The 23,807-nt window shown below is 23.1% G+C and overlaps 9 protein-coding genes across 9 annotated transcripts; 8 read left to right on the top strand and 1 right to left on the bottom strand. All coding sequences in view use genetic code 6, as the record gives it.

The window, feature by feature from the left end:
- Positions 1-732: 732 nt before the first annotated feature.
- Positions 733-4,886, top strand: TTHERM_01105010 (hypothetical protein; the record flags this gene model as incomplete). Its single annotated transcript, XM_001025976.1, has 2 exons — positions 733-2,061; positions 2,289-4,886. The coding sequence occupies 2 exons, from the start codon at positions 733-735 to the stop codon at positions 4,884-4,886; spliced, it is 3,927 nt and encodes a 1,308-aa protein (XP_001025976.1).
- A 363-nt stretch (positions 4,887-5,249) lies between these two features.
- On the top strand, positions 5,250-5,663 carry TTHERM_01105000 (hypothetical protein; the record flags this gene model as incomplete). The annotated part of the gene is made up of 2 exons (XM_001025975.2): positions 5,250-5,283; positions 5,332-5,663. 2 exons carry the CDS (start codon positions 5,250-5,252, stop codon positions 5,661-5,663), a joined length of 366 nt encoding a protein of 121 aa, XP_001025975.2.
- A 1,112-nt stretch (positions 5,664-6,775) lies between these two features.
- Positions 6,776-10,218, top strand: TTHERM_01104990 (patatin-like phospholipase family protein; the record flags this gene model as incomplete). The annotated part of the gene is made up of 5 exons (XM_001025974.2): positions 6,776-7,389; positions 7,635-8,687; positions 8,736-9,009; positions 9,114-9,174; positions 9,233-10,218. The coding sequence occupies 5 exons, from the start codon at positions 6,776-6,778 to the stop codon at positions 10,216-10,218; spliced, it is 2,988 nt and encodes a 995-aa protein (XP_001025974.2).
- A 1,009-nt stretch (positions 10,219-11,227) lies between these two features.
- On the top strand, positions 11,228-12,073 carry TTHERM_01104980 (tubulin/FtsZ family, GTPase domain protein; the record flags this gene model as incomplete). Its single annotated transcript, XM_001025973.2, has 1 exon — positions 11,228-12,073. The coding sequence occupies one exon, from the start codon at positions 11,228-11,230 to the stop codon at positions 12,071-12,073; it is 846 nt and encodes a 281-aa protein (XP_001025973.2).
- A 359-nt stretch (positions 12,074-12,432) lies between these two features.
- TTHERM_001104979 (tubulin/FtsZ family, GTPase domain protein) lies at positions 12,433-12,597 on the top strand (the record flags this gene model as incomplete). The annotated part of the gene is made up of 1 exon (XM_012800552.1): positions 12,433-12,597. One exon carries the CDS (start codon positions 12,433-12,435, stop codon positions 12,595-12,597), a length of 165 nt encoding a protein of 54 aa, XP_012656006.1.
- Positions 12,598-13,221: 624 nt separating this feature from the next.
- TTHERM_01104970 (tubulin/FtsZ family, GTPase domain protein) lies at positions 13,222-14,601 on the top strand (the record flags this gene model as incomplete). Its single annotated transcript, XM_001025972.1, has 1 exon — positions 13,222-14,601. The coding sequence occupies one exon, from the start codon at positions 13,222-13,224 to the stop codon at positions 14,599-14,601; it is 1,380 nt and encodes a 459-aa protein (XP_001025972.1).
- Positions 14,602-16,148: 1,547 nt separating this feature from the next.
- Positions 16,149-17,564, top strand: TTHERM_01104960 (tubulin; the record flags this gene model as incomplete). The annotated part of the gene is made up of 1 exon (XM_001025971.3): positions 16,149-17,564. One exon carries the CDS (start codon positions 16,149-16,151, stop codon positions 17,562-17,564), a length of 1,416 nt encoding a protein of 471 aa, XP_001025971.1.
- Positions 17,565-19,141: 1,577 nt separating this feature from the next.
- TTHERM_01104950 (hypothetical protein) lies at positions 19,142-20,320 on the bottom strand (the record flags this gene model as incomplete). Its single annotated transcript, XM_001025970.4, has 1 exon — positions 19,142-20,320. One exon carries the CDS (start codon positions 20,318-20,320, stop codon positions 19,142-19,144), a length of 1,179 nt encoding a protein of 392 aa, XP_001025970.4.
- Positions 20,321-21,426: 1,106 nt separating this feature from the next.
- Positions 21,427-23,695, top strand: TTHERM_01104940 (hypothetical protein; the record flags this gene model as incomplete). The annotated part of the gene is made up of 1 exon (XM_001025969.2): positions 21,427-23,695. Exon 1 carries the CDS (start codon positions 21,539-21,541, stop codon positions 23,693-23,695), a length of 2,157 nt encoding a protein of 718 aa, XP_001025969.2. The 5' UTR covers positions 21,427-21,538.
- Positions 23,696-23,807: the final 112 nt, after the last annotated feature.

Raw genomic sequence — 23,807 nt, 5'->3', positions numbered from 1 at the left:
AATGTAATATAAGTGTAATTGAAAAATAACATGTTATCATCATTAATTAATACTAATTTTTTTTTGCAGATAAATTAATTATGAATAAATTATAAACTAAATAATCAAAAAATTGTAAAAAATATCTAAATAGAACCAAAATATTTATTAATATTATTAATTAATTTAATTGCCAATGGTACTATCATTTTTTAATTTTGTATTTCTATTATTTTTTACTGAATGATTAACTTTAATGATAAATCAAATTAAAAATCAATTTATTTCTTTATTGAAATTAATTTAATATTTTTAATATAAATCTTTAAAATAAATTATTAAAAAACAAATTTAAAATAGCAATTTATTTTACTTATTTTTTAGGAAATAAATTTAATTAATTTTATTTTAATTTCTAAAATTAATTTATTTGTTGTTTTATTTGCCATTATTAAAATTCTATTAATGAGGTGTTTATCTATTTTTAAACAAATAAAATTAATTAACATCTATCTTTTTGAAAATACCCAAACCAGTTTTATGTGACAGAAATTTGAAAAAATTCAAAAAATTTATATAGATTGTTATTGTTTATTTTTCAGTTTAAAAAATAATATAGCACACATTTAAAATTAATAGAAATTTATAATTTAAAAATCGAATAATAATTAGCCATATTTAAATATCTTTAAAGTTTATATAAATAAAAAGTAGTTTTATTGCAATTAAAGAAGTAATTTAGGCAAATTTATTATGATTTAGGATAGATCTACTTCAACAAATAGCTTGGTTTATAGCAAGAATTCTATCAACATGAATTCTTAACAAAAAATAAATTAGAAACTGAATAATGAAAACATTAATTACTTATCTAAGAACAACAACACTACTTTTTAAAATGATTCTTTCCTGAATTCTAAAAATGCAACTTTGTAATAAAACTATAATTCAAATTCAAATACTAAGGATACATAAAGTTTTATCTGTGATAAACAAGACAATAGCATTTTATAGAATTCTAGCAATGTTATTCATAAAAGATCCTAATCTAATTTGCAAATGTGTTACCAAACAGTTAATCAAAATAACAACAATACACCACTTTAATAAGAAAAACAAAAGAGAAAAAGTTAAAATAGAAGACAACTTTCAGAAATGGAGGTAAAAAAAATGAACACCTTGAATTTCATTTAAGCCCTGAATGAAAGCCAAAGATCTAACAACAATAGCGTTGTTTACTCGGGTTATGGGTCTCAAATGAATAGCTCTGTAAAAAAAGGCAATTAAAATTTTGATTAAAATATTTATACATTTACGAAACTCAACGAAATACGCACACAACTTAAGGAACAAAAAGAAAACCTAGAGGCAAAGCAGCAACAAAGAGATATCCTAAAGAACTATTGTGAAAGAGAATCAGATAAATTTGAATAGAAAATAAAAGAAATCAAATATATGATTATGGAGGAAGAAGAATCAAATTAAAATTAATAGATGATTATTAAAGAAGAACCATAAAAAAGATAGGATGCTATTAAGAAGGTGTTTATAAACTCAGATAAATTATTTGAGAGTTTACAAAAAGTAGATTGTTTATTTTAAAGAGAGTGCATAAAAAACTAAAATATGGCTCATTTTGAAGAATTTAAAAAGTAGTAAATGCCTATTTTAGGTTCACTTGAAAAACTTTTTTAAGAAAAAGAAAGTATTATCATGAAAATATATGAATATCAGGACTTGCTAGAAAATTATTCTGAAAATAGGAAAATGCAGTAGTAAGATTTAGAAGGTTATGAGCTAAGAAACATTGAATTAGCACTCGAATATGACGATCTAGAAGCATACATAGAAATGCTAAAGTAGAATGAAGATGATTGTTAGATTCTCTAGCAAATTAATTTAAGAAATGTATGGATGTGTTTGCAAAATGAATTAAATAAACTTAATTTGAAGATGCAAGAAGTACAGTAAAATTACAATATTCTTGATGCTTAATCTAGAGCTATAGAAAAAGACATTGAGCATGAAGTTAAACAAGCAAAGGATCTCATTTCTATTTAAGAATAATCTATCACTCCAAAAGTAGTTATTTACTTTTATTTTACCAAATTTAATTAAAATTTCAAAAATATTTGTATTTAATTATATAAGTTTATTAAATATAAATCAATATTTCAAAACGATTAATTTTTAAAGCAAAATTAGTTTGTAAAATTTATAAATTGAATAATTTTTATTTTTCAGATTTAATTTAGTTTAACATAAATAATAATGAATATAAAATTAATGTTTAATAATCTTTTTAATAGGAAAAAGTAGATGAACTGTCTTGTAGGGAATATATTAAATCTACTTTAAATGATTTAGGAAAAAGTGCATACGAAGAAATAGAGTTTTTGTATGATGGAAAAAACATGGGTAAAATAATTTGTGAAGAAAGTTACAAATAAGATGATGAATAAATCAGCATTTTTCAAAACAAGATGATGAATTTAGTTAAATCTTTTTAACAAATTCTGGTTGATGAATTTTCAACTTATTGCAATAAATACAATAATCTTCAGTATAATGGTGAACCAGAACTATAATTTATTAATACAAAAAAATAACTTTTGTCCAATATTTAGTTGGATTATCAAAATAGTAAACTTGGATAGATTTTAGATAGAATGTTAGATTTAAACTCTCTATTTAGCAGAATAATAGCTAACTGTAAGTAAAGCGAAGATGCTATAAGAGTCTAAAAAAGGATAGTAGAAATACTTTCTATAAAAAAGCAATCATTTTCAAATAATTTTGAAGAACAAAAAATATTTTGCAACTTAAAGTATAAAACGGATCAAAAAAATGAAGAATTAATTCAAATTTAGAACGAAAAATTGATTCTCATGGCTAAATTAGATTAAATGAAAAATAGGAATAAGGAACTTTTATATGAAATTGAAAAGTAAGAGCAAAACACAATACCATTCTTTACAACAGAAAATTAAGTTAACCATACATTCACTAATGAAAGGTTAAATTGTGGCGCTGCTTAAACTAAAAGATCTAACTGTGATGACTCTTATATTTTTGATGACACAACTGGCTACTTAAACAAAACGAAGATTACACAAACTAATAACCAATATCTTATAACAGCACTAAATGATTCTCACTTAAACTATACTACAACAAATAATAATGTTAATAATATCAGTTAGATTAATTAATCGAACTCTATACTAAATAATAGTCATATTACACTCACATCTTACAATAATAATACAAAACAATTAACAACCTTAACAGCCAGAAGTAATTCTAATAATTAGAGTTTCTTTTATAAGTCAGCTACTAAATAAAATCCTAATTGTGGAAGCTAACGTTCCCTTTCACCTTCACCTTCAACTTCTTAAATTAACAAGAAATAAGTAGAAAATAGAAGTTAAAGTGCTCACTATTAAGCTTAGTATGAAAGAAAAACTTAAGTTGATAAAATATTTATCAGGATGTGTTAAATAAAGGTGCAAAAAGATGTAAATAATAGATATATAAGAGAGATCATTGCTGCATCAGAAAAGGAAAACCCAAAAGTTTAGCAGTTAGAATACCAAACAAAAGTATATACTAACGAGTTGCTCCATTTAAATGGAATGTAAAAAGATCATGCTGAGAAATTGACTCAAATTTATCATCGTTTTTTTGATGATCAAATTGAAAATTTTATTAGAAAATTAGAGGGTTTTATTTTAATTCAATAGTAAGTTCCCTTAAACGAGTTTACTCCTGCTTTGAATTTCTTCTTTACTAGAGAAACTTTAACTCCCATTGCAAAACTAAAGCTATTATAGAAGAAAATGGATGATCTTAAAGCAGAGCAAGAAAATCTTCTCTCTGATTGGATTCAACAAATGAATAATATTGAAAAAGAAATAATTGTGATAAATTAAAATATTCACCATATTTAAATTTTATATAGTAAATATGATGTTCCTCTTATTGAAGGTAATTCATCTTCATTATTTTACAATTAAGCATCAGGTGGTTTTGTTCCTGTAAATTCATTTCAATCTTCATCTTCTTCTTCTTAAATTTTTGCTAATGGTAGAGGAGAAGTTATCCACCATGATTAAAGTTTAAATCTCTCTGATATAGAAGGAAGTAATGGAACAGCACAAAAACACAATAGAACAAATTCGTCTCTCACAGCTATTAAATAACATTAAGCATTTTGTAATAATAATTCTTTACTATAATAATAATAATTTGGAAGCTCTATGTTTAGCAAAGAGAATTTACAAAATTACAATAATTATTCGTCTCCATAACAGAATTAATATGCAGAAAAGTGTGAATATAATGATTATAGCAACAACAGATATGCAAGTAATTTGTCTTAAAAGCTAAAAATACACAATGGCCTAATTGATCAGTCGATTTACTAAAATGTTCTAGAATACTTTAAAGAAAATAAAGGAATCTAAATTTACAAAATGTTTTAAGTAAACCAGGGGAATCTTGTAAAGTAGTAAATTTTCGATCCTTTGACATAAAAGAAGCACCCTCAAATATGTGGCTATGGGTTAAGAAAATTATCAGTTGTAAATGATGAATTGATTTTCTATAACTAAAAGAATTAAGCCATTGATTTGGCAATAAAAATAAAAGATTTTACTAATATATTCATTCACCCAGTAACTCTTGAAATTATAAAGTATTAAACAATGAATCCAAGTAATAAGATGTTAGAGAGAAGATGTGCTAAAAAATTCTTAGATGCTATGTATTATCCTTTTGCTTTTGAAGTAAAACAAACTGGCAGAATAGAGTGTTTATGTGATAATTATTAATCCCTAAAGTAAATATACACTCTATTTGTATCTGTTTTACAAGGCTAAGAATAATTTAATGCTTACAATAACTGATATGTTAACTAAAAATTATAAAATATATTATATATAATAAAATAAATATTTTGAATATATACTTCTTACATTATAAATAATTAATTTTTACTAAAATATGTAAAAATAAATATATTTCTCTTTAACTGTGTGTTAATAAATTTATATTCTTAGGTTTTATAGTTATTTTACATCTAATTTTGATAATTTTTAAAAATTTAGTAAATTCTTTATATCTTTATCATTTTATTTGGTTAGAGATTCTTTTAAAACTTATAAACTCAAAAATGAAATATTTATTGATCATTATAAAAAGAATTTCAGGCTTAAAGTGATAAATGAAATCCATTTCATAATATCATCTAAAAATAAATTAAAAAATAAATGCAGGTCAAATTTGTTAACAGACTTATTAATTGTAAAAAATAAAATTTTGCTTTATATTTTTTTGAATTTTTATAAATAGTCCAAAGGCGCCCCCTTAACTAAACTAGAAATAATCTTAAACGAATAAGTTTAACATCTCTCAAATCCTTTAAATAGATAATTTCATATATTGATTCATATATAGGATTTAATGCTTCTGCTACTAACTACCTAAGATAATTAATTTTTTAAATTAATTAATTTAAAATGTTTGACCTTAGTGATTTAAAAAAAACGGTAAATATAATTAAAAGAGCACACTAACTTTTAAATTATATAAAAAATAAAACGCTTGAAATTTTATTTGAGAATAATAACAAAATATGTGATTTGGGAGCTGGTTTGAAATTGTTTGATTTACATGATAAATGAAAGATTTAAAGCTTTTTTATCCTTTTAAAAATTGTATTAGTAAAACAGTGGATTTTCAATAGCAAATGGTATAAAGCAGTTGAATAAACTAGAAAAATGAAAGTATTTTTATAATTAAAATGGCTTTTATAAAGCTTTTGCTGATTTCTATAAAAAATTAAGTAATTTAAAGAACTTAAACAGCATTTAAAGTAAAGGTTTTGAAGCTTGCTTAAAGAATCGCTTCTAAAACTTAGCCTTATTTCTTTATAAATGAACTATTTCTTTTAATTTATTAAAGTTTAGCTTATATTTGAGATTTAATACCTTAATCAAAATATTTATTTTCACAAATCCAAAAATTAAATTCCATAAAAATTGTATTCTACATTGCTTTTTATTTTAATTTTATAAATGACTTGATACATTTAATTTTTTAAATTGTGATAATACCTAATTTGACTAATTTGAGAGTTGCACAGTTTTGATAACTAAAATTAGAACCAATATTATTTAAAAATATAGCAAGAAAACCAAAAAATGTATAGTGAATGATAATGAATAAAAGTATATTAGACGATAAATTAGTATGATTATTTTTGTAAACCAACTAAAATTGAAAATATAGATTAACACTAAAAAAAAATTATTTTAAAATGAAAAAATTAACATAAATTTTTTTTAAAGATTAAAATAAAATAATAATTTTATCTATTTTTTTTTTGTGTTTACGCGTTGCCCTCTAATTAAAAATTCCTTTTTCTAAAGAAAATTCTTAAAATGATGATTAAGCAAGAACTTTAATACTTTAGATGTTAATGAAAACTTTAATAGACTATCTAATTTAATTATATGTGTCATGTATGGCATTATTTTATTATTAGCTAAATTGAATATGAGAATAGGAAGTGAGTTTTGCTTTACAATTAATTATTTATTAAATAGTTTTTTCTATTCTTTTGGATTAAATTTTTGTTATTATTTCATAAGTCATTTGAACATGTTTTTGATGCTAACAATATACTGTATATTTCAAATAAATTTTCATTGATAAAAGAAAGCAAAAAAGCATTGGATAATTAATAACAAACAAAAAATATTATTAAAAATTTAAATTCTATTTGAAAGCCAATATGAAATTCATAATCTAATACTTAGATTAATTTGAAGAAATAGAGATAGAGACAAAGGGAGAGGGAGATGTTGACTTACCCGCGCTACTAAAATTGAGAGCGAAGCAGCTTTTTCCCTAGCTAAAAAATAATGAAATAGAACTTATGACTGAATGTGGTTTTGAAATGATTAATAATGGCTCTAAGTATGTTTGTGAAAATGATAATGATGACACTGATATTGTTTTAGAGGCTAAGTAGGTAAAGGTAGAAGTTGTAGAAGAAAACTGGATGATGATAAAAAACAACTAAGAAATGAATCTTCTTAATGAAGTATGCAAAACTGCTTCTAATATTAGCATTGATGAATATTCTGAAGAAATTCACAAACAGATTAGAGATGATTTGATTGTATCGTTCTAGCCTTACTATTCCTACTTTGTAGATAAGCTTTCTAACTTAAAAAATAACTCACAAATGAACATGAATTAGGTTTTTATCTAAATTATTAACTCTATTCACACAACAATTAATGAGTTCAACTTCACAGGAGCATATATTGTGAAGCTGTGTTGTGATTATCTCTCACCTTCTTTTCACATCAGTTTAGACTAACTCCCATCTAATTTATAAAAGTAATTAAAAAAAATTTTTTGATTGATTGATTTATCAAGCATGAAAAATAGTTAATGATCAGATTTTCTTATCAAAACTTAATTATTTTATCTGAATTTATCTTTTTAAAAATAAATTTTTTTTCTTTTAAAGATAACATTTTCTTGTTTCTACTTTAGTATAATTTGGAAAAATATGGATTTTTCTCTACATTTATCAATTTGACCTTCAAGTGATTTCTAATTTTTAAATTGTATTTTTTTAGGCACAAATAAGAATACATTAGATTTATTGATGAGCACTTATTCGATATTGTAGCAGCTGCTTCCTTGAAAGATAAATCCAAAATTGAAATGCTCATTGAAGGACATAACATTACAGTTCATAAGGCACACAAAGATGACTGGGAGCACAGAATTAATAAGATTGTGAAACAATCCCGCATTCGCAAATAAAACAGCTCCGATTAAGTACAATATCACAGTGATCATGAATTGGTTTTATCATAAACTTAAGAAGAATTTTACTAAGACTACAACTTTGAAGTAACTAAGCTAAAATTAAAAATGAAATGCCAGCTATTTGCTGAAAGTTGGATCTCTATACAAGTACTTAAGAGAGTTTATGCAGATTAAAACACTGAATTCGAGGAGTTGGAGGAATTGTAGGAAGATTGTGTAAAATGTATAAATTTAAGACAAAATGCTATTGAGTTACTTGTAATTAAATCTTTGGATCTAACTTTTGAATAACTTATGAATGAGATAGAAATGCTTGTCTTGCCAGAAGAGTCGAAAAGCATTCTTCTGATTTAGCTCTACTCTCTACGTCCTTAAGTAGATATAAAGATTCCTGACTATGTTAGAGAAAAGCATTAATCACTACTCTCATAAGGAGAATTCAGCGAGAGTTCTGTAGTAAAGCATGATTAAAAAATATCATGCCTTTGTCTTGACGGAGGTGGAATAAGAGGCATTATTTAGCTTATTTTCCTAACAGAATTAGAAAACTTGACTAAGAAGAAGTGCTCAGAAATATTTGAATTCTTTGGAGGAACTTCAATAGGAGGTATTATTTCACTCGCCCTAGCCTCAGGTCATTCTGCATAGAGCTTGTTATATAAGTTTATTGGTAGCACAAAAAATCACATATTTTCATCTCGCCATTATATTCGTTACTTAATCGGAGTTAAACCAGATGGTGATGATTCTTAATTTAAGTACCCTTTATACGACAAGGAAGGAATAGAATCTGAGCTATATGATTTCTTCAATGATCTAAAAATTGAAGAATTAAAATCTAATGTGCTTATCACAAGGTAATTTCTTTTATTTTTGATTTAAATTAATTTTTAACTAAACAAAAGCTGTGAAATCTAAAATAATGAGCTAATACCAGTTGTGTTCACTAAGCTGAATAACGTTTGTGGAAAACAAAATATTATAGGAATACATCCTTAGCTTGAAATTGATACAAGTTACTCAAGTGTAAAAGTAAGAGATATTGCAAGAGCAAGTTCTGCAGCCTATCCATTCTTTGCAGCTACTGTAATAAATGGTTCACCATTTGTTGATGGCGGTTTCCTATTTAATAATGTCGATATTTTGGTTACAACCTATCTTTTGGGTAGAGGATACAAAGTAAATAAATATATTTTTAAATTTTTATTTTTAGTTATAATAATCTCAATTAAAAAAATTTTATTCAAACTGTTAATTTATTAATTTTTTTTTAATAAACTAAGAAATAAAATATTAAGATGCTCAGCCTTGGAAATGCACCTAAAGAAATAGCTTCTTCAAGCAGTAATCTAAATTAAATATTTCTGAATTTTCTTAAAAAAAACTATTTTAATTTTAATAGATGGATTAGAACACGCAAGGACGGCTATTTTAGGACTTGTAAATTCTTTAAAAGGAATGGCCAATCCGGAAACATACTACGAATAGTACTTTGCTATGGCAAACTTAAATTTAGATCATAGCTTGCAAGAAACTAAAAATTCTCTTAAAGAAAATTACATCAGACTTGAACCTGATTATAGTGGATAAGTAATAAGCTTAGATTCAGTAACTGCTGATTCTGTTAATAAGTTAAAAACTATTGGGGTCAACTGGATAAATCTGAGCAATCAAAATAACGTTTTTAACAATATATGTGATGTTATTTTTGAGAAAAAGATATCTATCTTGACTGAAGATCCTACCATTTAAATCATGCCAAGATATTTTAGCTATAAGGATTCTTATGAAGAAATTGAAGCTGCTTTAAATGAACAAAATGATGAAAAATGGAAGAGTAGCTTAATGAACTTTGTTTTCAAAGATAAATCACAAACAGTTATTGAACCTAAAAGTATTTTCAATAGCATTAAGCAGTACATCAGTAAAACAGAGTTAGAAGAACATCAACTTCTCAACCGTGCATCAGCAATAGGTCACATTCCTTCTATCAAAAAGATCTTAAAAGATAAAGATTAAAATCAGAAAAAAGAAATCATTCTGAAAGAATCAATTAATTATTGGAATTCTTTACATTTTGCTGCAGCAAATGGTGAAATTGCCTCTTTTGTATATTTGTTGAGCGTTTTACTTCAAACTGATCTCTTCCTACCTAAAACAAACAGTGAAATACCAGAAAGAATGAAAAAGTGTCTTTCAAACATCTAATGGATTTCTATTCGCTAGAATATCAAGACATTCCTTTATGACAAAATGTCTAAAAATTTGCCATTCTCTAATGTGTATGGTCCTATTTTTAATTACCATTAAGTTGATACTCTTCACTTGGCTATAGAAAATAAGCAAGAAGCTTTTGAAAAGCTAATCAACTTATTACTTTCTGATTGATTTTCAAACTTCTTCACAAGCAAACTTAAAACAAACACCTACTTCTATAATAAAATCAAATATTAAAAAGAATAAATCATTTATGTTAGAAATTCAAAATAAAAAACAATTGTTTACTTTATATAAATTATATATAATTTTCTGTCACTTTTTATAAGACTTTATAGTAGAAAGCTAGAAGTTACTTCAATTTTAAAAATAATTATAAAAATAAATAAATGATAACATTTTTAAATGGTTAAAATAAAATCCATTTGAGCTACTTTCTAAAAATGAATACTTCAATTAAAATATTATTAAATTGAATAATAAATTCTATTAATTTAATTTTATTTATAATTTTTTAAGAATATTTAAATCCTTAAGCTTCTATTTTTAAAATATTATTTTAAGATTAATAAAATAAAATTTTGTTTTTAGTAATATCTAATTATTTATATTAAATTTTAAAAACTAGTTTACTTTATTTAATTTTTAATAATGTTTTACTTATTTAAAAATTAGTATTTTATTTTAATTTTTCTAAAAATATCTTTTTTTTTTTGGTAACAACACCAATTTTTTCTCTTTATTAGCATGATTCAATTAAATATTTTATTTTTCCTTTCATTTTTCTTCTCTATTTTTTTATTATCCTAGAGTTAAGATTTCAATAAATTTCATGTTTAATTGTTTTTTTAAATGATTTATTTCCAAAAAATTTTGATATATTAGTTAAATGGAGACTATTTTTCTTACTCAACATATTAAAAATTATGCATTTTTAGAGGAGGTATTTTAAATGTATAATATATAAATTTTACAACTTTTTAATAGATATAAATATTTTAATCTTTCTAGTATTATTTTTTACAAAGAAAAACAATTAATTATTCATTTTTGTGGCTCAATATTTCAGATTTTATTAGTTATTAAATTAAAAAAATTATCTGGTGATAACAATGATTTATCTTAAATCGTGAATTAAATTTCATTTGATTATTACAAAAAAGATTTTGGTATAAATTTCATGAGGGAGATAATAAATATTTAAATAGGAAAGGGAGGGAACTAAATAGGTTTAGATTTTTGGGAGGCATTACATATAGAGCATTCTTTAGATCCTTATGGAGATTTAAATCATTCTTCAGATTACTAAAAAGAAAAATTTAATGTCTACTTTTTAGAAACTATTAAAGGAAGCTATTGTGCTAGATCTATTTAAGTAGATTCAGATCCTGATTTTATAAATGAAATTTAATAATCCTATATACAAAATTTATTTAGCTAATCTAGTTTTATCTATGGTAACTCAAGCTCAAACAATAACTTCAGCTAAGGATATAGTTAGCTTGAATTGTTAGATTAAGTTCAAGAAGAAATTAGATTATAAGCTGAATAATCAGAGTGTCTGCAAGGATTCTAATTAATGCGTAGCTTGGGAGGAGGAACAGGTAGTGGGTATGGAAGCTTAATACTATAAATGTTAAACGACCTTTATCCAAAAAATATGATATCAAATTTCAGTATATTTCCAACTCCTGGAGTTAATGATATAATTGTTGAACCATATAATGCAGTTTTATCTATACCTGGATTATATTCCTAATCAAATTTTTGTTTCAGTTTTCATAATGGAACTCTAAATAAAATATTAATGAAAATTATTGGTAATAATACTCCTTCATTAAAAGATTTGAATACAATAATAAAGTAGTCCATTTCTGGAGTGACAGCACTATGGAGATTTCCATCTTAAATATCCAATGATATAAGAAAATTTGCTATGAACTTAGTACCTTTTCCTAACCTAAATTACATCAACATTTCCTTGCACCTTTGTATAACAAAAATTACAAATCATAAAATGAAATGAGTTTATTAGAAATGAACTAAGCTTTAGAAAATAATAGAAATTTTATGAATCACTCTCTAAATACTGAGAAATTAGTAGAGTTTTCAAGTAATTATGTTTTTAGAGGCATTGATTAAAGGAAATATAATATCTAAGAGGATATGGCTAATTTGTTAAAAATTAGTAATTAATCATTTTGGATTCCTGATAATAAATAGCTGATATAAATTAGTTAAACATTTTTAAATTAGCATTAATAAGCAGCTTTAAAAATTTAAAGTGGGTCTTCAGTAAAAGAAATGCTTTAATCATAATTAAACTCATTTAATTTTTTGTATAAAAGAAGAGCATATCTTTCTTTCTATGATAGGTTAGATGAAATGGACTTCGTAGAAGCTAAAACAACTTTAGAAAATATTATTTCTGATTATAATGAATTTGAAAATTGCAAAAGTAACTGTGAAATAATAGACGAAACACATAATCAAAATAAATTATCATAATTTGAATAAGACTCTAACTGCTTTACCTCTCTGAATTTCTGATATTGTCTTAAATAATAAATTTTAAAGTTAATTTCTTGTTTTAGAAAATTTCAAATATTTATTATTTATTAAATTTTATATTTTTTAGCTAAATATAATTTTATTTTTAAATGAATATATCCATATAAATTTTATTCTAAGTACAATATCTTAAGCTTTTGGCACTAATTAATATGACTAAATAAATTTCTATTAATTTGAATAGATAAATATAATTTAGAATAGCGTTTATTGGTTTAAAGTAAAACATATTTGATATTTTTTAATTATTTTGGAAGAAATAATGAAAAACTAGAAATAAATACAATTTTAGCAAAACATTTTTTTATTTTTTTAAAATTATATACAAATAAGCAAGTAAGTGCGCTCGCTGTATTACTGAAAATATTTCTTAACTAATATTTTTTAAAATTAATGATGATTTATTTTATGTTGTTTAATTTGTTTTACTTTTTTATATTTGATTTTAGTTTATTAATATTTTCTTTATTTATCTGATGGTCTTAATTCTATATTTAATTTTATTTAATATCTATTTATTTAATTCAAATAGACTATTAAATATCATAAGTAATTAATTGAATACTTATATTATTAATTTGTACAAATTTCGAAGATTATAAAATGAGGGAAATAATAAATTTATAAATAGGATAAGGGGGTAACAAAATAGGTCAGTGTTTTTGGGAATCTCTTTGTACAGAACATTAGTTAGATTAGGATGGATATTCAGATAAGATGAGTGATTTCTAAAGAGAATAAATTGGTGTTTATTTTGATGAACAAAATGATAAAAGATATAAAGCGAGATCTTTGCTAATTGATGGAGATCCAAATTCTATTTTTTAAATACAATAATCTAGCTTTGGAAATCTTTTTAATAGTAATTGCTTTATATAAGATTAATGGAGTGCAGCCAATTGTTTTGGAAAGGGAAGATAATTTTATGAATTAATTGATTTAGTTATGGATTAAATCAGAATATTAGTAGAAAAGAGTGATTAAATGCAAGGATTTTAAGTAATGCGTAGTTTAGGAGGAGGAACGGGCAGTGGACTAGGAGATGTATTATTATCTAAATTAAGAGAAGAATATCCAAACTAAATTATTACAAATTTTTGCATTTTCCCATCTTCATAAATAAGTGATTGTGTAGTGGAGCCTTACAATTGTGTATTAAGCTTGCCTGGTCTTTTACAAAATTAAGATTTATGTTTTTGCTATGATAACAAGTCCCTTTATAATATTTTAAAAAATTTTATAGGTAAAAATACAAAAGAATATAAAGATTTAAATTAAATAATTAAGATTTGTATGTCTGGAACTACTGCTCAGTGGAGATTTCCATCCCAAGTTTATAATACTATGAGAAAATTAGCTACTAACATGGTGCCTTTTCCATAACTCTTATTTTTAAATACAGGAGTAGCACCTATACTTCATCATGAGTTTGTCACAAATAGATCTCTGAGTACAAAGGAAATGATTTCTATGCTTTAAAACAATAGAAATTCTGTGAATCACAATATAAACTAAGACAAATTAATTGATTTTGCAAGTTTGTATATTTTTAGAGGGATAAACTAAAGTGAATAAGAAATATTGGAAGAAATATAAGATTAATAAATTAAAACATAATACTACATTCCAGATAATTAAAAAGTATATTAATGTAATTAGACATTTAATAATGAATTTAGAAATAGTGCTTTAAAACTTGAAAATGGAACCTCTGTAACTGAAATACTGTAAGAGCAGCTTTAAAACTTTTCAGCCTTATTTAAAAGAAAGGCATTTTTGCATTATGGTTTTGGAGATACAGATGAAATGGAATTTACTGAAGCCTAGTCATATCTTAATGATATTTTAGATTTATATAATTAACATTAAGAAAGTGTATATGACAATCAATATAGTTTAAAAGATTAAGAAAATTAAACAGATTAAAAAGATACTTTCTAAGAAATATCTAATTAATTTGTCTCAATAGACTTTCTTTACTGATAAAACACTTAAAGATAGTTTTTTATTATAAAAAAATTAGAAATTAATGAAAATACTTCATATTAATACTACTCAAACTTATATAACAAAAAAAGCTTTCAAATATTTTTGTTGTTCAAATAAATAAATAAACACAAATAATTAGGAACTTTTTGAAATGATTATAAATAAAATTTCTAAAATAGTTAATACATATTACATAAATGAAATAATACTGATTAATAGATTTTTTATTTATTTAAAATAAAAGATATAATTTGATAAAAAACATTTTTTATCAAATTTGTTATTATTTAAAGTATTTGCTAAATTTATAATGTGAAATTTGTATTCTTTAATATTTTTTTATTGGAAAAAATAAAAATAGATAATTTATATTACATAAATAATACAAATAAGTAGATTTTCTTTGTTATAAAAAAATTAATTTATTTGATTAAAAGGTTTCAAATTAATATTTATATTAATTAAATAAAAAAATATTATTTAAAAGTTGGTATTTTAAGTTTTCAAAATATTTTTAAAGTAAATTTTAGAAAAGAAAAGCTTTTTAAAAAAAATTGCCAATAAAACAAATGATAAAAGTTTTATCATTTACAAAATTAGCTTTTTAAGATTTTTAATTTAGACCTTAAATTTTTACATTTTTTTTTTTGGGTTTTGTACTTGAGAAGCTATTGTGACTATTTTTTTTTGATGAACTTTTTGTCTAATTATGCCTTTTGAATGAGTAAATAAATAATTTAATAAAAAATTAATTTAATCTTTTAATTAAAGCATCTACTTAATATTTTATATCTGAATATTAGACTCTCTTTTTACTATTTATTATTTAATAGATTGTAAGCAAGATACAAATAAATAAATAATAGCAGTTGATACTTGAATGTATCAAAAAAACTTTAAAATATGACTATTAAGAATAGAGATGTTTATTATAAATTTTTGCATGTAAAGTTGGTTTACTGATAAAAACTTAATATAAAAATAAATAGTGGTAAAAATAATTAAGATTAAGAGTAAATTTGTGAGATTCTGATTAATTATTTTTCTATGTTTGTCTAAAATTTATTAAGGATTTAATTAATTTGATAATCTAAAAAATTTATTAAATTAATAAATATAATTATTATAAAGTTAAATTTTTTCATAATTTAAAATAGATTAAAGTTTAAAATTATTTTCTAACGCCATCGCTATGAAAAAAAAGTATAAATTAATTTTATTTTTTAGAATAGATTTGAATCTGATAACTAAAATAAATATAGACAACGTAGATTTTTAATATAAAGAGTGATAGACAAAAATTAGAAAGAATTTACTTATTAAATTATTAAAATTTTCCGCGAAGAATATAGAAAAGAGAGAAAATATCAAGTTTTTTTAATCAGATTTGAAATTTTAATAAAAAAATTTTGATTAAAATACTAGTTAATACAAGTCCATTATTGAATAATTTAATTAATTCATAATAAATAAATCATAAGAAATAATATAAAAATAACATAAGCTATTTTAACAAATAAAATAAAGTAATAACTCAACAAATGAGAGAAATTGTTTGCATTTCAGCAGGTCAATGCGGTAACTAAATAGGATATAAGTTCTGGGAAAGAGTTTCTCAAGAGCATGGAGTCGAAGAGACTGGTCTGTATAACGGAAATAATGACTTATAGCTCGAGAGAATTGATGTTTACTATAATGAAGGCTCAAGTGGACGTTATGTACCTAGATCAGTAATGGTTGATTTGGAACCTGGTGTATTGGATTCAATTCGTGCATCAAAATACAGATAACTTTTCCATCCTGATAATTTCATTCACGCTCAAAGTAGCGCTTCTAATAATTGGGCTAAGGGACACTATTCTGAAGGTGCTGAACTTTAATAGGAAGTTTTAGATATTGTCCGTAGAGAAGTTGAAGGTTGTGACAGCCTATAAGGTTTCCAATTCACTCATTCTATTGGTGGAGGCACTGGAAGTGGTATGGGCACTTTGCTTATTTAAAAGCTTAGAGAAGAATATCCAGACAGAATTTTTTCAAGTTTTTCTGTTTTCCCATCCGTAAAAGTAAGCGATGTTGTAATTGAACCTTATAATGCTACATTGAGCATTCATTAGCTCATAGAAAATGTTGACTAATGCATGGTTATAGATAATGAAGCTTTATACAATATTTGCATGAAAAATTTAAAGATTGAACACCCTACTTATGGTGACCTCAATCATATTGTCTCTGTAGCTATGTCTGGTGTTACTTGCAGTATGAGATTCCCTGGATAATTAAATGCAGATCTCAGAAAATTGTCAGTTAATTTGACTCCCTTCCCTCGTTTACACTTCTTTACAGTTGGAATAGCTCCTTTATATGGAAGAGGATAGGCTTAGTTTGCCAGTAAATATGATGTTCCTGAAATTCTTTAGCAAGCTTTTAATCCTCACAATATGATGTGTGCTGCCGATGTTTCTCATGGAAAATATTTAACAGCTGCTCTTGCTTTTAGAGGAAAAGTATCATCATATGAAATCGAAAAGCAACTACTAAACTTCTAACAAAAAAATAGCAACCGTTTTACAGAATGGATTCCAAACAGTATGAAGCTAAGTATGTGCGATATATCCTTGGAATAAGTACCAAGAAGCGCTGTTTTAATAAGTAATAACACATCGATATAAGAAGTATTCAAAAGAATAAATGCTTAATATACAAGCATGTTTAGAAGAAAGGCTTTCGTTCACTGGTATTTAGATGAAGGTATGGACGAAATGGAGTTTAATGAAGCAGAAGCTAATATGAATGACTTGGTGAGTGAATATCAATAATACTAAGATTCAACCGTAGACAGTGAAGAAGAAATTGACTTAGATTAGACATAGGCAACATTTGGAGAAAGATAAGAAAAACAAAATAAAAAATGTAACTCAAAATAACAATCTAATATTGCTTCATCAAATGAAATTTGATGAATTTAACTATAAAATTTACTAAAATATATTATAATAAATAATTAACAATGTACATAATATAAAACAAAATACTATTTAATAATAAATTTATAATTATATATTTATAAAAAATTCATTTTTCGTTTTATTAATAATTAATTGATATCAAAATTAACTCTCTCAATTATCTTTGATTAAATTTTTTATATTTTTATTCTTTCTTTGAAATTTAATACAACATAGAAAAATATATCAACATTAATTTTGAAAAATTATTATCAAGTAATTAATTAAGAAAAAATAAGGTAAACAATTAAACACACACAATCAATAATTTCAAAATTAAAACATAATAATTTAATCATTAATATTAAGTTAATTGTAAATCCTTACTTTTTAGTTCAAAATAAAAGAAAAAAAATATTATAAATAATTTAGGTTAAAATTAGGTTATGAAAAAACAATATTGGTTAATATAAATTATAATAAAAAAGAATAAATTCAGATATTTAATTTTAAAATATCGTTTCAAGGATTAAATTTAATCATAAAAAACTCAAAATTTAGGAGGCATATTTTTTTTTCATTATTTAATCAAATAATACATATTTAATAATGAAATGAAAATAATTAAAGGCCTATGGTGCATCTGACTAAGGTTTAGAGTGTTTAAATCTTTCAAATTTGACACTATGGTTGGGTTATAAAGCAAATATTTAAAAATAAAAAACTTAAATTTAAGATATTACTACTAATTTATGATTCAAACATACCTTATAATCATTTTTAAAAAGAAAAACCTAAATTTATGATCTTGATGCTTCCGAATTTAGGTCTTCGTTTATCAAAATAAAATGTTTAATATTGCGCATTATAACTCTAAATATTTTGTAAAATAATTTAATAAGATTAATTAAAATGGTTTCTTTCTTAATTTTCTATCAAATTTTAATTTTATTGTTTCTCTTTTAAATAAGAATAACAAGTTATTTATTTAAACTTAAAATAGAGCAAATTATATAATTTAAGATCTTCATTATTGAAATGCTAAAAAATCAAGCCTAGTTATTTATAAATTTAATGTAAGAATGATTTCTTTATTTTGTTTTAGGTTAGAAATTATTTTAAAATTGGTTTTACATACATTATAAATAATAAATAATATTAGTTTGCATAATCTAGTTTTTTGATGATTTATTTATTTTTCTTAAAATTAATTTTATATCTTTTTTTATAAAATTAAAGGAAAAATCATGTAAATTAGAAATTACAAAAATTAATATTCAAAAAAAAGTTTCTTAATCTGAATAAACTAGTTAAAAAACCAGTTAATTTTTGATTGATTTGGCATATATTTGTATCATCGCAATTAGTTTATGTAATATAATTGAATTAATAACAATTAAAGCATATTTTTTATGTAGTTATTTTTAGTAAAAGTGCTTAATTTTACTTATAAAAATTATATTTTTAATATTTAAAACATTTCAGTTGTTATTTAGTATTTAATTTGTTAAACCTATTTAATAAAACATTAAATTTATATTAAGTTATTATAAACATTTTAAAGATACAACTAAAAAAATAATTTAAAATCATTCTGGCTTTTGTTGTTATTATTATCTTTATAAAAATCTTTCTTTTGCTAATCTTATTTTTTCTTCTTTAGAAAGCTTAGGCTCTTCAACCTTTACACTTTTTTAAATAACTTATTTTTCCTAACTTATTTCTTATTATCCACCTTATGGATTTATTTTATCAGAAGGTTCTCTTCTTGAGCTATTATCATCTTTATTCTTTTTATCATAAGATCTACTTCTATGTCTATCTTTTCTTGATTCTTTTCTATCTTTAGATCTACTCCTTTCTCTTCTATGATATTTATTTCTATCTCTTGAAGAAGATCTAGACTTTGAATCTCTTCTATCTCTCTTGCTTTTATGATCTTTATAATTTTCAACTTTATCTCTATTTTATTAACTTTTGGAATCACCTTCCCTTTGATACTAATCTTCTCTTACTGGTTAATTAGGTTATCCCATTCTTGAATATAATTCTGAAAGCTTAGGCCTTGAATCTTATTTAACTTAAATTTACTCTATATTTCTATCACTTTTTTACTCCTATTCTTGATTAAAACTTCTTTATTGATGAGCTTAAGGCTTTTAATATTATAGTTGTTAGGTTTGCTCTTTTTCTTATTTATTGTCTCTCTATTTATTTTTATCAATCATTTTAGTAATATCTACTCTACCATTTAAGCCTGCTAATTACTTTTAGAAAAAGCTATCCAAACTACCTTTTTACAATGCTGAATTTTTCTCATTCAATTATTCTTTTTTATCGTCATCTTCTAAAAATTTTTTGTTTTCCTCTAACATTTTTTTGTAAGAAGAAGTAATAAATCTTTCTTCTTTAAGACCTTCATTTCCTGTTCTATTTATTTCCTTTTCTGCTAACCTTTCTTATCTGATGAGGAATTCTCTGTCTCTTTTATCTTTTGCCGCCATTCTAATTCCTAATAAAACACTTTCTTTTTTTTCTGTTTTTTTAACTTAAGTTGCTTCTTCTCTGGCTTTCTTTATTTAATCATATTGCCCATCATAATCGAATAAATCAGGGTCTTCCATCATCAATTTCACAGCTTCGTTTGCTTCTTCCATTTTTTTATGCTACATTTAAGCATACAAGTGAGCCATATTTCCTCTGCTATTTGAGTTGCTCATTTTATATGAGTCTTACTCATTTTTTTTAGCCAATAAAGGGTTTTACATTTTATATTTAATTTTTTCAATAATTGCTAAACAAAATCAAAAAAGGTAAAAGTTAATTCTTATCGTAAATTAATATATGCTAGATGCATAATTTATTTGGAGTCTAATAAAACTAACATTTTGTTCAAATTCAAAGTTAATTGCTAGAATTAATTTAACCCTACAACAAAATGATATACAATTTAACAAAAAAACAAAAAGAAAACCTTTTATTTTAAAGAAAATATTATTAAGTATCTCTTATTAAATCAAAAAAGTAAAAATTAAAAATAACTATATAAATTAGTTTTAATATATTGAATATTTGTTTAAATAAACAATAAAAAAAAAATAGTTAAAAGTTTTTTTATAATATTATTTTGTAATTTTTAAATTTGATCTACATCAAATTTTGAGGCTTTGTTAAAAATAGATCACAGTATTTAAAGCTTGTGATAAATTTTAGTAAATTAAATGGAAAATATTATTTATTATTAATTTTCATAACATAGCTTATCATTGAAAACAATCATATATAATATTAAGTCTTTTGGGAATATTGCCAATTTTTAATCTTAATCATAAAAAATATATGTTTATTTATCAGAAATTAAATAAAGTTTAATTTTTAATAATGTTTGAGGTTAAATGTTATTTTAACAATTTTAAAATTTATATTATTTAATATATTCTAAATTTGGAAATATTTTCTTAAACATTTAAATAGTTATTAATTTGATTTAATTAACTATATTAGCAGAATAACAAAAAATAAAAAAAACATTTAAAAAATGAAAAATTATTTTTTTTATTTAAACAAATTAACTCTTTATTAGAAAAAATCATGATATTATTTATTTTATTTAAATTAAAATTAACAAATTTTGATTCCTAACTAAATAAAAAAATTTGTATAATATTTATGTTTAATTGGTTTAGGTATTTGATATTTAATTATTATACTTTTTGTGGATTTTCATAATTACAAAAAAATTATGATTGATGACTTATACTATTTTTAATGGTTGAAGAATTACAGCAAAAAGTTTAATTTATAAATATTTTCGAGGAATGGTTATTTATAGTTAAAAAATTTATAATTAGGGTAATTTAAATTGAGGGTATATCTTTGATTAATAGCTCTTTTAAACAAAATACATAATAAACTTTATTTTAATCTTAAATTTCAAATTACTATTAGGAATTTCTAGGCCATTTTATCATAACGGCCACAGGTTCATGAAATATTAAAACTCCTAGGCTAAACAAATAAAAATTAATATAGCTAATGTTTATAAATTATATAAAGATGAGGAATTTCAAAAGAAAAATGCCAAATAAAACTATCAAAACATATTACCATAAAATCAAATGATAGTTTAAGCAAAGGTTGATGAAAATCATATGAATTATCACAAATTTAGAGGTTAGCTATAAACGAATCAAGAAAAAAAGGAAAAAAACTCACAATAAGTGGTAATTATTAAAAAATAAGGTTCAGATGTAAAGATTCATTCATTTCAAACTCCTAGGACCACTATTTCTTCTACTTATACTTCAGCGACTATTAAATCTAATTTTCCAATAAAAAACTCAAGAAAATCAGATGAATTTTAAATTTTGACTCCTAAAAGTATGATTTAAAAAGAAAGAGCTAGCTCTCTTATAAGCGATAAGTACATGGAATATTCACAGAAAGGAAATGAAGTTTAGAAGGTTTAGGCTTTTTCTACAAACAGAAAACTGTATTAAAATTAGAATTTGATCTCAAAGATAAAATGCTTATTATCAAATTATAATAATAAAAAAGATAGCAATAAATTGTTTAAAACTCCTATTTAAAAAAATTAATAAACTAAGACCGATTAGTCTTTGCAGAGAAATATTAAATCACTATACTTCAAATCCTAGGATGAAATAGAAGATATTGATTAAGATAATGAAAAATAAGTATGCAGAATTAATAACTTTATCTAATAATAGTAACCATAAAGAACGAATAGAAGTAATTAAGCTGATAATATTATTTATTCAATAAAAAAACAATAGTCTCAAAGTTAGGATACTACACCTTATATTTCAAAGTTATGTTCAGAAAATGAAATAGCTCCAGAATATATAGATTCTAAATTTTGCAGTGTAAATGATAAGCTAGGTTCTTAACATATGATTTATGATGATGCATCTGATAGAAAATACTAAAGATTCTCAGGAAATAAAAAACTATCAATGTGTGAAGCAATTAGCAATTATGAAGCTTTTTCTAATGAAAACAGATTGTCTGACATCATTAGAGGAAAGTCTAACGAGAGTTCTTCTCCTAGAAATGCTTCTCAATAAAAATAACTTGCTGAAACTAATTAGTTTAAAATTAAATTACTTTAAAATCTAAAAGATCAAATGGAGGTGTAAACTGACTTAAGCAATTGCTTTTAAAATCCTTTAAAAGCAAGCAGATAAGAAAAAAGAATATCTTAAATGATGTCAGCTAAATTAGTACCAAATACAATATCCTCAAAGGATTTATAAAATATTTGTGAAAACAGATAGCTAATAAAGAAGAAACCTTTCTCTTCTCTGCAATAATTTCTAGAATCTAAACTTCCATATGAATAAGTATTAGAAAGGTAAAAGCAAGAAATATTAGTAGAATAAAATGTAAGAAAGTCGATATAATTTATATCTAGAAATAGTCCTAATTGTAGTAAATCTAACACTCCATCTCCAATAAGATAGGAATATTAAGATCAAACTCCAATTTCTAATTTTATTTTAGAAGATAATTTTTAAGCTTCTTTTTAAAGCAAATTTCATCATGGTTTTAGTACTCCTTTGTCTCCAAAAAAAAGCTAAAGGGTTAGCATAGATTTTAACCATAATGCCTTTGAGCTTGACTATGGAATTAATTAACAAATAAATGAAGATAACTCAAATTAAGATGAAAAATAATAGCAAATATTAAGTAAACTTCCAATTCATAATAAATATAGCTCTTTGAAAATTTCTAAAAGTGTTTCTAATTTCACTAAGAGTCCATCTATGAGTAAGAAAAAAGAGATAGATTCTCCTATTAAAAAATAGAATTTACTATCAACCTATATTCCAAGTAGCTTAATAAAAAAGAAATGCGATTTAGAAAAAAATATTAATAAAATTAAATTTAAATCTCTATTGAGCTTTGCAGAATCATCTAATTAGGCTATTTTTGAAATTGAAAAAAATTAAAATCTTAAAAATGTGATAGATTAAAATTTAAAAAAGCTTTCGCCTTATAAGTAAAAAACAAATAGTAAAATTTTTAGATTCGAAACTAATAATACTGAACCAGAATGCTATCAAAATAATGACAATAAGGAGATATTTTATTCTCCAAGATCTTAACAATAATTTAAATGAGAGTTTAATTTTTAAGTATTCATAAATAATTTTAATTATATATTTATGTTAATTAAGATTAAAAGATTTAAAAGTGAAAGAGATTCAATAAAGTTTTTAAAATAAAATTGAA

Source organism: Tetrahymena thermophila, assembly GCF_000189635.1.
Source record: "Tetrahymena thermophila SB210 genomic scaffold scf_8254092, whole genome shotgun sequence".
Taxonomy (NCBI): domain Eukaryota; phylum Ciliophora; class Oligohymenophorea; order Hymenostomatida; family Tetrahymenidae; genus Tetrahymena; species Tetrahymena thermophila.
The sequence above is the reverse complement of the archived record's forward strand: the minus strand, read 5'-3'. Positions and strand labels throughout refer to the sequence as shown.